This window comes from Hyla sarda, chromosome 4 (genome assembly GCF_029499605.1).
Source record: "Hyla sarda isolate aHylSar1 chromosome 4, aHylSar1.hap1, whole genome shotgun sequence".
Classification (NCBI taxonomy): Eukaryota; Metazoa; Chordata; class Amphibia; order Anura; family Hylidae; genus Hyla; species Hyla sarda.
In genome coordinates, this window is record NC_079192.1 from 196,972,171 (window position 1) to 196,984,548 (window position 12,378).

The 12,378-nt window shown below is 44.1% G+C and overlaps 2 protein-coding genes across 9 annotated transcripts in view; one reads left to right on the forward strand and one right to left on the reverse strand.

Annotated features, from left to right (window-relative positions):
• The window catches only part of LOC130368870 (tubulin alpha-3 chain-like), a 35,141-nt gene extending 30,632 nt beyond the window's left edge, over positions 1–4,509 (forward strand). For both annotated transcript variants that reach the window (XM_056573198.1, XM_056573196.1), the window contains exons 2-4: positions 997–1,219; positions 2,572–2,720; positions 3,383–4,509. In XM_056573198.1, coding sequence (XP_056429173.1) covers positions 1,039–1,219; positions 2,572–2,720; positions 3,383–4,360 — 1,308 coding nt within the window. In that variant the 5' untranslated portion in view covers positions 997–1,038 and the 3' untranslated portion in view covers positions 4,361–4,509. The remainder of the gene's footprint in view (positions 1–996; positions 1,220–2,571; positions 2,721–3,382) is intronic.
• LOC130368871 (tubulin alpha-8 chain-like) overlaps positions 1–12,378 on the reverse strand; it is a 51,163-nt gene that overhangs the window by 21,937 nt on the left and 16,848 nt on the right. The window contains exon 1 of one of the 7 annotated variants that reach the window (XM_056573206.1): positions 964–988. The exons of the other annotated variants lie outside the window; for them this stretch is intronic. The gene's annotated coding sequence lies outside the window, so the exon portion shown is untranslated. Of the gene's footprint in view, positions 1–963; positions 989–12,378 lie in introns of those variants that run through there. 7 annotated transcript variants of the gene reach the window in all.

The window sequence follows — 12,378 nt, forward strand, 5'->3', positions numbered from 1 at the left end:
AAATTTACTGCTTAGAAACAGATGCCTCCAAAAGTTACAAAATTGCATTTTTTTTTTTTTGGTTTCACCATAGATTTTTGGGTAAAATTACTGAATCCATTACAAACTAGAATTGTTGGCGCAAAAAATAAGCAATCATGAGTCTGTAGGTGCAAAACTTGAAAGGGTTAGGATTTTTAAAAAGGGAGAAGGAAAAACAAAAGTGCAAAAGAAAAATGGAAAAACCCGGAGTCCCCAAGGGGTTAAACACTAATTATGAAATGGCCATGCATAGAGGGTTTGTCACTTTTGTGCATTTTTCAGGGCACCAATCCTGTTTCTACCAAAATGGGATAATTTTGACAGCTTGTAAAGTCATTGCTTCTTCACTTTAAAGACATAAAACCTATGGCTACTTCCAAACAGGGATAATTTTTGGTCCACTTGGTAAAAGGCATTGCATCTTCCAATATGTCTGCCTCCAAAAAATGATCATTTTTGGACATTAACTTTAAAAAGCATAAAAATCGCTTTTGCAGTGTTTTTTATTCAACCAGTTACTTTCCACTGGGTACTATCCACTTACCAATAGCCATACATGTTGCCATAACTTTTAAATTAACTTTGCCTTTAAAAACAGCTTAGAAGTACATAGGTACACTCCTAGGTGACCTAAGTGTTATACAGGGCTTTAAGGTCTCTTAGACAGTTTTTACACTTTTTAGGGCTATTGGTAAAGTACAGGTTAGATTAGAACTAGACCTTTTTGCCAGTTTGCTGAACTATCAGAACAGACCTTGAAGAGTTTGCTCATCTCTACTTATGATTCTTGCATTTACAGAAAAACCAGTGTTGTGTTTTTATTATTTTTTTTTTTAATGGTCTGGTTTTACTGTGAATTGAAGATTCAACAGAAACGGACATAAACATTACTCTTATAGCAGATACATCAAGTGAGAAATGAAAGCGCATAATTCTTCTAACCTTCAGGAAATGGCATTTGTATTTCTTTTGCAGAGGGAATGTATATCTATCCACGTAGGCCAAGCAGGTGTTCAGATGGGAAACTCCTGTTGGGAGTTGTATTGCTTAGAACATGGAATCCAACCAGATGGTGTTGTAGCAAGTGACAAGATTATACAAGTAGCGGACTCATCATTTGGCACCTTCTTCAGTGAGACAGGATCAGGAAAGCATGTGCCAAGAGCTGTGTTTGTTGACTTGGAAGAAACTGTCATAGGTATAGTATGTCTCACAACTCTGTACGTTGCTTTGATGATCAGCTAGTCAGAGCAGACTATACTCTTGTGTAGAATTTATTTTTTTTTTTTTCCTGCCATGGACCCCACTGCATGTTTATATTTTACACATACATTGTGCTGTGGGTTTCACCTCCTATACAATGAAGGAGTGAAATCCAGGCTCATTTGAAAATCTGCCACATACTCACTTTCCCACTAGATTTTTATTCTACTGTAAACTATGGGAATTTCTTGCACGTGAATTTAGCTAAACACTTATTGGGGAACTTGCCAAAAGTAGTGCAAAAAAAGTGGCACAACTTATATTGAATCTGGAAACTGCTTCACTGTTAATACATTTCTTCCATTAATGGGAATTGGTCATTGAGGCTATGTTTACATGCCAGGTTTATTTATTTTATTTTTTTTATTTTTATTTTTTCTCTCCTTGGGGTTATGTCCCCTTCTCACTTTCCCCAGATGCTGGTAAGAAACCATTTTTCTTCCAGAATTATGAAAAGGCATCTGAGGTCCCAGGGCAAATTTTGGTCCCACCCACCCACTACAGCACTTATAGGGTATATAAATATTTCAATCATAACTTAACTGACCAAATTCTGTATACAAAGATCAATAATACCCCTATACAAGTGACGCCTAATACCACTAGCATTACACCCCACCATGGGTCACAGGGATGGATGATCCAATCCTGTTCAATGAGGTAGATGAGGGAAATAACATGACCCGTGCATCGGGCACTGTTAAGAGTTCCAGTAATTAAATAAAGGTGTCCAAACCGAATATAGCATTTAAAGTGCCATCTGGCACTATGTTTGTTTAGTAAACCAATTATGAGTTTTGGAGGTAGAACCCTCCTTCCTCAGATTGGCAACTCGGAACCCTCCTTTCTCAGATTGGCATTATCTCAAACACGTAATTGGTTGTTTACTGAACAAACATAGTGCCAGATGGCACTTTAAATGCTATATTCGGTTTGGACACCTTAATTACTGGAACTCTGAACAGTGCCTGATGCATGGGTCATTTTTATTTCCCTCATTGACCTCATTAGACAAAGATCTTGGGCTCCTCACTCAGCACCCTTCTGCTCCATATAATAGGCCCCCAAACTGCAATTGGCAGCCCAAAAAGATTTTGCGCATCAAATGTCCAAACCTGTATCCCCCTAAACCTCCCCCCCCCCATCTCCACCTTGTACATGAGATGAAACAAACTGCCATCTGCTTTAAATTCCTCAGAATGTAAGTTTGTTGTGCATTTTGAAGAGTACATCTAACTTCCCCATGTGCACTTACCCTTGCTATAAAGCTCTGTTCTTACTTTCTAGATGAGACAAGAACTGGACTATATCGGTGCTTGTTCCATCCAGAGCAACTTATTACAGGAAAGGAAGATGCTGCTAACAACTATGCTCGTGGGCACTACACAATTGGAAAGGAATTAATAGATACAGTGCTGGACAAAGTCCGAAAGCTGGCAAGTACACTCAGATTCTTCAGTATGGCACTGTAATAGCCTTTTCCTCAACAGTTCACCCACGTTTCCTCCATGTTACACTTGTGTTTTTATCAACATTCATTCATGACATTAGTTATCATCTGTCAGATTCCTCTTTAAAGGAGTTAAAGCTGTCATTAGTAAGACATTTAAAAAAATAAAATAAAATTGCTTAACCCCTTAATGACACGGATGTAAATGTACATCCTGGTGAGGTGGTTTCTAGAGATGAATCGAATTTACTGTAAGTTCGCTCGTCACAAACTTCTCGGCTCGGCAGTTGATGACTTTAGTCTGCATAAATTAGTTCAGCTTTCAGGTGCTCCCGTGGGCTGGAAAAGGTGGATACAGTCCTAGCAGACTCTTTCCGAGGACTGTATCCACCTTTTCCAGCCCACCGGAGCACCTGAAAGCTGAACTAATTTATGCAGGAGAAGTTCGTGACTAATCGAATTTACTGTAAGTTCGCTCATGGTTTCCATAGTTATGGTGTCAAAATACCATATTGGTTCTAGGATGACCATTGTAACATGACCACTGTATTCCATACTGGGCAGCCTTGACTGCCAATCTTGCACTTATGCTGGCTTAAATGTCTACTACTATTTTTATGAAGCATAACTTGTGACTTTCTCTTGCAGTCTGACCAGTGCTCTGGCCTTCAAGGATTTTTGGTATTTCACAGTTTTGGAGGTGGCACAGGATCTGGCTTTACTTCACTATTGATGGAGCGTCTATCTGTTGACTATGGGAAAAAATCAAAGCTTGAGTTTTCAGTGTATCCTGCCCCCAGGATCTCTACTGCTGTGGTGGAACCTTACAATTCTATTCTGACAACCCACACAACTCTGGAGCACTCAGATTGTGCCTTTATGGTGGACAATGAGGCGATCTATGATATCTGTAACCGTAATCTGGACATTGAGCGTCCATCTTATACTAACCTTAACAGATTAATTGCCCAAATAGTTTCCTCTATTACAGCCTCTCTGAGGTTTGATGGTGCGTTGAATGTTGACTTAACAGAGTTCCAAACTAACTTGGTGCCCTATCCTAGAATACACTTCCCACTAGTAACTTACTCCCCCATTATATCAGCAGAGAAGGCTTACCACGAACAACTGTCTGTCCCAGAGATTACAAACGCTTGTTTTGAATTCTCAAATCAGATGGTTAAATGTGACCCCAGACGTGGTAAATATATGGCCTGCTGCTTGTTATACAGGGGTGATGTGGTGCCCAAAGATGTAAATGCCGCAATAGCTGCTATTAAAACCAGGCGGTCAATCCAGTTTGTTGACTGGTGTCCTACTGGATTTAAGGTGGGAATAAACTACCAGCCTCCCACTGCAGTTCCAGGAGGGGATGTGGCTAAAGTTCAACGTGCAGTATGTATGCTGAGTAATACAACAGCAATTGCAGAGGCCTGGGCCAGGCTGGACCATAAATTTGATCTCATGTATTCTAAGAGGGCATTTGTTCACTGGTACGTGGGAGAGGGAATGGAGGAAGGAGAATTCTCTGAAGCAAGAGAGGATATGGCTGCTCTAGAAAAGGACTATGAAGAGGTGGGGACAGAGTCTGGTAATGGTGGAGAGGAAGAGGATGATGAATTCTGAACATCTTTAGCCTACTGGCCACATTGTTCAGTCTATATGTTGTACAGATTTATCTTAAATATTTAAGTGCTCAATTATAGTGATTGAAGATTAACAATGGTTCTGATAGCCCCTGTTAAATAAAGTGAAACCCTACTAAGGATCTAAAATAAAAAATTCAGCTGTTTTGTACAAATAAAAAGTGGTGCATCATTGTTGTTTACAAGTTCTTTAATCCTTTGTACGACAACTAGACATGAAGAATAATGGGCTCAATTATATCTCTATGCTTTAAAAGGGTTATACATGTTTATGTCCTAACCAGTACAAAGTGACACATCATTTCTCTCAGCTGGGGGAGGGGGTAGAGGAAGGAAAGTTGTTCTCTTCCCCCAAACCCACCCCCCCCCCGCTACTTATGTCTGTCACAGCATATTCGAAAAGGAAAAACAGTCCAGTACAGGTAATAGGGGTCTATTACAATACAGTTGGTCTGGCCATGTGGGGACGAAACATAAATAATATCTGGCTTTCTTTTTTTTTTTTTTGCGTATTTAAAACTGGATGTTGGGTATAAGTGTTAGGGTTTAGGGTATTGTATTCCAAAGAAATGATGCAGCACAAACAAAGTCTTGGAGAAGGGAGAGGTTCGGATTATAGAAAATTATTTCAGATCACTAGAGTGCAGAGCATGTGTAGATTGGCGGACAGAGTTGAGGGAGGAGGTGCAGCACTGTGGAGAGCTTTGTGGGTGATGGTGAGGATTTTGTACTGTACTCTGGACTGGGTGGGTATTAGAAATAAAGCAGGGACTGATTTAGTGTTGAAGATTGAGAGAATTATCATGGTAAATACTTTTTTAAATTTTTTTTTTTAAAACAAAACACAAATTTTACTTTTGGGGCTGTTAACTACCACTTTTACAAAACTTGGGTGGGGACTTCTTGTAAAGGAGGTAGGGCACAACACTTTTTATTCATAATAACTTGTGTAAATTGCAGTGGACATCTACGTAGGCTTCAAACTGTCACATGGGCAGCCAGAGAGGCACTAGATTTATCTTGACATGTGAGCCTCTAGATAATGCTTGTTAATCATACACCAGTGGGCTTTTACTTCAAGGAAAACAGACAGCCAGTTCACACAAACTAAACCCAATATACTGGGTGATGGTGTGGGTGAACTGGAGTCCACTTACTTTACTGTGTGCCCTGCACACGGAGTTCCTCCCTGATAAAGTTCTTTTTGTCCTCTCTGTACTTGTGCTTTGAAGGCTGTCTCCTGGCATTCATGTTTCTTTTAGTCCTGGAGGAAGGGGCCTAAGCATTCTTGTTTGCATATTCATGTTCTTTACATGCCCCCGGAGTGCAGCAATCGGTCTACAGAGCGCATGCACTTGAAGATTTTACATAGCTCTTACGTCCTGATGACTTGAGAGCTGTGTGTCCCCAGAGAGCGCTCTGCACAGTGTAACTGTGCATGCGCCGGGACCCTCGCTACAGAAGTCGGGAGTAGCGAGGGCCTGGCAAATGCAGTTACACTGCACAGAGCACTCTCTGGGAATCCTCAGTAGAGATGTAGCAAATTGTTCGCCGGCGAATTTAGAATGTTCGCCTCGCCGGGCGAACATATGTGAAGTTCGATTCGCCCCCTATACTTTAACATTGCGGTAAACCTTGACCCTGTGAGTCAGTCAGCAGACACATTACAGCCAATCAGCAGCAGTCCCTCCCTTTCAGACCCTCCTACCTCTTGCACGGACAAACCATTTTACCCTCATTCGGCATGCTGCAGGCTTAAAAAGTGGAGGGTCAGAGAAGCTGCTCCTTCTGTATAGGGAAAGCGATAGCTAGGTTGCTGCTAGGTGGTGTATTCAGGGTCCAGTTTACTCCTAAAGCACTAGTGTAATATCTGCTTTAAGGACAGCAGCCAAAAAAGCCCTTTTTAGGGCTCAAATATCAGTCTGTGTCTTGCAACAGCTGGAGGCATCCTGGTTGGGGACCACTGCTTAAAAGGGGAACTCCGCTGGCAAGCTTTTTTTTGCTCATTGTCAAACTAGTGCAAATAAAAATAAAAAAAAATTTTTTTTGGCTGTTGGAAAAAAAAAGTCACTGTCAGTTCACGTCACAGTTGTGAGGTTTCTTGCCTGCAGGGCAAATTGTGTCACCCTAGTGCAAATCACATTTGGTGTGACACTTGTGCAAATTTAACCCAAAAAATGACAGGCAGAGGAAGGCCACCCTGCAGGGGCCGTCGTGGTGCTGGGATTCCCTTTGGCCCTAGAATGGCCAGTGTTCAGAGGACTTAGTTGACTCGCTATCATAAGACACCCAATCTACTACAGCTCCCGCTCGGAACCTTGACGCACCATCCATCTCATCTAGCTTAGCTTCGGGCACCTCTCATGCTACCGCCTGCCACCAACACTAGCACCACAGCAGCTTTACTTGATCTGTCAGAGGAGTTATTTACACATCAGTTTGAAGACATGAGTGATGCACAACCATTATTGCCAGAGGATGTAGTTAACAGGGATATGTCTCAGTCAGGCAGCATTACACACATGGACGTACGTTGTGGTGATGTTGTATCCGCTGCTGCTTCCTTTCTTGAGGTGTCAGCGGTGAAGGTGTTCATGATGATGTTGTGTTCGTGGATGCCACATGGGTGCCCGCTAGAAGAGAAGAGGGGGAAAGTTCAAATGGGGAGACAGAGGAGGAGGAGGAGATGAGTTGGAAGCAGGGGGAGGTCGTCGCAAGGAACCAGTGGCACAGTCAGACAGCATGCATCGGCACCCGGGGTCAGCCAGACGGGACGCCAATCAACGCATGCTGTTGCCACCACCAGAATGCCGTCATCGCAGAGCTCAGCAGTGTGGCATTTTTTTTTGTGTGTCTGCCTCTGACAACAGCGAGGCAATTTGCAACCTGTGCCAGAAGAAATTGAGTCGTGGGAACCTATCTAGGCACAACTGCTTTGCGAAGGCACATGATGTCACATCACAAAAGCCTATGGGATCAACACGTCAGTACAAGCAGCACACAAAGTCAAAGCCGCCATCCTCCTCCTGGTCCAGCATCTTCAGCCAGGTCAACCACTGCTGCCCTCCTTGCCCCCTCTCAACCATCCGTCTCTCGCCTTGAGCAGTTCCTGCTCATCTGCCCACAGTCAGGTGTCTGTCAAGGAGATGTTTGAGCACAAGAAGCCAATGTCTCAAAGTCACCCCCTAGCCCGGTGTCTGACAGCTGGCTTGTCGGAACTGCTAGCCCGCCAGCTTTTACCATACAAGCTGGTGGAGTCTGAGGCCTTTAAAAAATTTGTAGCCATTGGGACACCGCAGTGGAAGGTACCTGGCTGAAATTTTTTTGCACAAAAGGCAATCCCCAACCTTTACTCCATTGTGAAAAAGGAAATTATGGCATGTCTGGCACACAGTGTAGGGGCAAGGGTCCATCTGACCACTGATACCTAGTCTGCAAAGCATGGTCAGGGCAGGTATATCACCTACACTGCGCATTGGGTAAACCTGGTGATGGCTGCCAAGCATGGAATGCGTGGCTCTACAGAGGAGTTGGTGACACCGCCATGACTTGCAGGCAGGCCTGCTGCCACCTCCTCTACTCCTCCTACTCTATCCTCTTCCATAACATCCTCGGTGGAGTCCACTTCCACTGCTGCGTCTTGCTCCACATCACCGGCACCCCCCCCCCCAGCTCCCTAGGTGCTATTCCACATCTACATACAGCAGTGTCATGCCATCTTGGGGTTGACTTGCCTCAAAGCGGAGAGTCACACCGCACCAGCACTCCTGTCGGCCATGAACGCACAGGTGGCCAGTGGCTGACTCCGCACCAACTGGAGATCGGCAAGGTGGTTTGTGACAACGGAACAAATTTGTTGGCGGCATTGAGGTTGGGCAAGTTGACACGTGTGTAATCTGATTGTACAACGCTTTGTGCTCAAGTACCCAGGCTTACAGGATGTCCTGAAGCAGTCCAGGAAGGTGTGTGTCCATTTCAGGCGTTCCTACACGGCCATGGCGCACTTGTCAGATATCCAGCGGCGAAATGACATGCCAGTGAGGCGCTTGATTTGCGACAGCCCAACACGTTGGAATTCAACACTCCTAATGTTCGACCACCTGCTCCAACAAGAAAAAGCCGTCAATGAATATTTGTATGACCGGAGTGCTAGGACATCATCTGCGGAGCTGGGAATTTTTTTGCCATGTTACTGGAGGCTCATGCGCAATGCCTGTAGGCTTATGCGTCATTTTGAGGAGGTGACAAACCTGGTCAGTCGCACCGAAGGCACCATCAACGAACTCATACCGTTTGTTTTCTTCCTGGAGCGTGCCCTGCGAAGAGTGCTGGATCAGGCAGTAGATGAGCGTGAAGAGGAAGAGTTGTGGACACCATCACCACCAGAAACAGCCTTATCAGCATCGCTTGCTGGACCTGCGGCAACGCTGGAAGAGGATTGTGAGGAAGAGGAGTCAGAGGAGGAATGTGGCCTTGGAGAGGAGGAGGAAGACCAACCACAGCAGGAATCCCAGGGTGCTCCTTGTCACCTATCTGGTTCCCGTGGTGTTGTATGTGGCTGGGGGGGAAGAAGATTATACCTTCCCTGACATCAGTGAGGACGAGGAAGGGGACACGAGTAGCTCGGCATCCGTCCTTGTGCAAATGGGGTCTTTCATGCTGTTGTGCCTGTTGAGGGACCCTCGTATAAAAAGGATGAAGGAGAACGACCTGTACTGGGTGTCCACGCTACTAGACCCCCGGTATAAACATAAAATGCCTGACATGTTACCGCATTACAGCAAGGCGGAAAGGATTCAGCAGGTCCAAAATAAATTTTAAGAAGTATGCTGTACACAACGTATAAGGGTCATGTCACAGCACAACAGGGATCTAACAGGGGAAGAGGTGAAAGTAATCCTCCTCCTCCTCCCCCGAACACGCCGACAAGGACAGGATGCTTTACAGACATGCTATTGATGGAGAACATGTAGAGCTTTTTAAGTCCTACGCATTGCCACAGCCCTTCGGGGTCCACCATCAGAGAACGACTTGACCGACAGGTAGCAGACTACCTGACCTTAACCGCAGATATCGACACTCTGAGGAGCGATGAACCCCTTGACTACTGGGTGTGCCGGCTTGACCTGTGGCCTGAGCTATCCCAATATGCGCTCGAACTTCTGGCCTGTCCCGCTTCAAGTGTTCTGTCAGAAAGGACCTTCAGTGCAGCAGGATGTATTGTCACTGAGAAGAGGAATCGCCTTGGTCAAAAAATTCTGGATTACCTCACCTTTATTAAGATGAATGAGGGATGGATCCCGAAGGGACTGACACTGGGCGATACATTTGACTGAACAATGCCTGATCAGATGAGCTGCCTTGGGCTAAAAATGGTCCACACGCTGCTGTATTTGAACTCTGAATGCCGGATGACTTGGGTGACTTATCCCCCACCAAGTAGGGTTCAAGCCACAATGTTTTAGCCCCTTGGGGACGGAGCCCATTATGACTCTAAGGACGGGAGCATTTTTTGCAAATCTGACCACTGTCACTTTAAGCATTAATAACTCTAGGATGCTTTTACTTTTAAATTTGATTCCGAGATTGTTTTTTCGTGACCTATTCTACTTTATGTTAGTGGTAAATTTTCGGCGATACTTGCATCCTTTCTTGGTGAAAAATTCAAAAATGTCATGAAAAATTAGAAAATTTAGCATTTTTCTAACTTTGAAGCTCTCTGCTTATAAGGAATATGGATATTCCAAATAAATTATATATTGATTCACATATACAATATGTCTACTTTATGTTTGCATCAGAAAATTGATGAGTTTTTACTTTTGGAAGACACCAGAGGGCTTCAAAGTTCAGCAGCAATTTTCCAATTTTTCCCAAAATTTTCAAAATCAGAATTTTTCAGGGACCAGTTCAGGTTTGAAGTGGATTTGAAGGGTCTTCTGGTTAGAAATACCCCATAAATGACCCCATTATAAAAACTGCACCACTCAAAGTATTCAAAATGACATTCAGTAAGTGTGTTAACCCTTTAGGTGTTTCACAGGAATAGCAGCAAAGTGAAGGAGAAAATTCAAAATCTTCATTTTTTACACTGGCATGTTCTTGTAGACCCAGTTTTTGAATTTTTACAAGGGGTAAAAGGAAAAAAATCCTCTCAAAATTTGTAACCCAATTTCTCTCGAGTAAGAAAATACCTCATGTGTATGTCAAGTGTTCGGTGGGTGCCCTAGAAGCGAAGGAGCAACAATGGGATTTAGGAGAGTGAGTTTTTCTGAAATGGTTTTTGGGGGGCATGTCCCATTTAGGAAGCCCCTATGGTGCCAGGACAGCAAAAAAAAATCTTTGGAACAGTGGGCTGTGCAAACAAAAAAATTAAATTTTTCATTTTCACGTACCACTGTTCCAAAAATCTGTCAGACACCTTATTACATTCCGCCGTGAGGGGTGTAGTTTCCAAAATGGGATCACATGTGGGTATTTATTTTTTTGGGTTTATGACAGAACCGCTGTAAAATCAGCCACCCCTGTGCAAATCACCAATTTACGCCTCAAATGTACAATGTGCACTCTCACTCCTGAGCCTTGTTGTGTGCCCACAGAGCCTTTTACGCCCACATATGGGGTATTTCCGTACTCAGGAGAAATTGCGTTACAAATTTTGGGGGTCTTTTTTTCCTTTTACCTCTTGTGAAAATAAAAAGTAAAGGGCAACACCAGCATGTTAGTGTAAAAATATTTTTTTTTTACACTAACAGGCTGGTGTAGACCCCAACTTTTCCTTTTCATAAGGGGTAAAAGGAGAACAAGCCCCCCATAATTTGTAGTGCAATTTCTCCCGAGTACGGCGATACCTCATATGTGTCCCTAAACTGTTTCCTTGAAATACGACAAGGCTCCAAAGTGAGAGAGCACCATGCGCATTTGAGGACTAAATTAGGGATTGCATAGGGGTGGACATAGGGGTATTCTACGCCAGTGATTCCCAAACAGGGTGCCTCCAGCTGTTGCTAAACTCCCAGCATGCCTGGACAGTCAGTGACTGTCCGGAAATGCTGGGAGTTGTTGTTTTGCAGTATGTAGTGTTTTACTCTTTATTAGGTGTTAGTGTAGTGTAGTGTTTTTAGGGTACATTCACACTGGCGGGTTACGGTGAGTTTCCCGCTAGGAATTTGCGCTGCAGCGAAAAATTTGCCGCAGCTCATACTTGAAGCAGGAAACTTGCTGTAAACCTACCCGTGTGAATGTACACACTGGTTGGAAAACCTTCAGTTAGGTTCTGTTACCTAACTCAGTATTTTCCAACCAGTGAGCCTCCAGCTGTTGCAAAACTACAACTCCCAGCATGCACGGTCTGTCAGTACATGCTGGGAGTTGTAGTTTTGAAACAGCTGGAGGCACACTGGTTGGAAAATACTGAGTTAGGTTCTGTCACCTAACTCAGTATTTTCCAACCAGTGTGCCTCCATCTGTTGCAAAACTACAATTCCCAGCATGACTGATCACAGAAGGGCATGCTGGGAGATGTAGTTATGCAACAGCTGGAGGTACGCAACTACAACTCCCAGCATGCCGAGACAGCTATTTTCTGTGTGGGCATGCTGGAATTTGTAGTTTTGCAACATCTGGAGTGCTACAATTTAGAGACCACTGAACAGTGATCTCCAAACTGTGGACCTCCAGATGTTGCAAAACTACAACTCCCAGCATGCCCAGACAGCAAACAGCTGTGTGGGCATGCTAGGAGTTGTAGTTTTGCAAGATCTAGAGGGCAGTATAGAGATCACTGTGCAGTGGTCTCTAAACTGCAGACCTCCAGCTGTTGCAAAACTACAAATTCCAGCATGCCCACGCAGCAAACAGCTGTCTGGGCATGCTGGGAGTTGTAGTTTTGCAACATCTGGAGGGCTACAGTCTAGAGACCACCATAGTGGCCTCAGACTGTAGCCCTCTAGATGTTGCTAGGCAACTACTCACCGGCTTCCGTCGCATCCGGGAGCC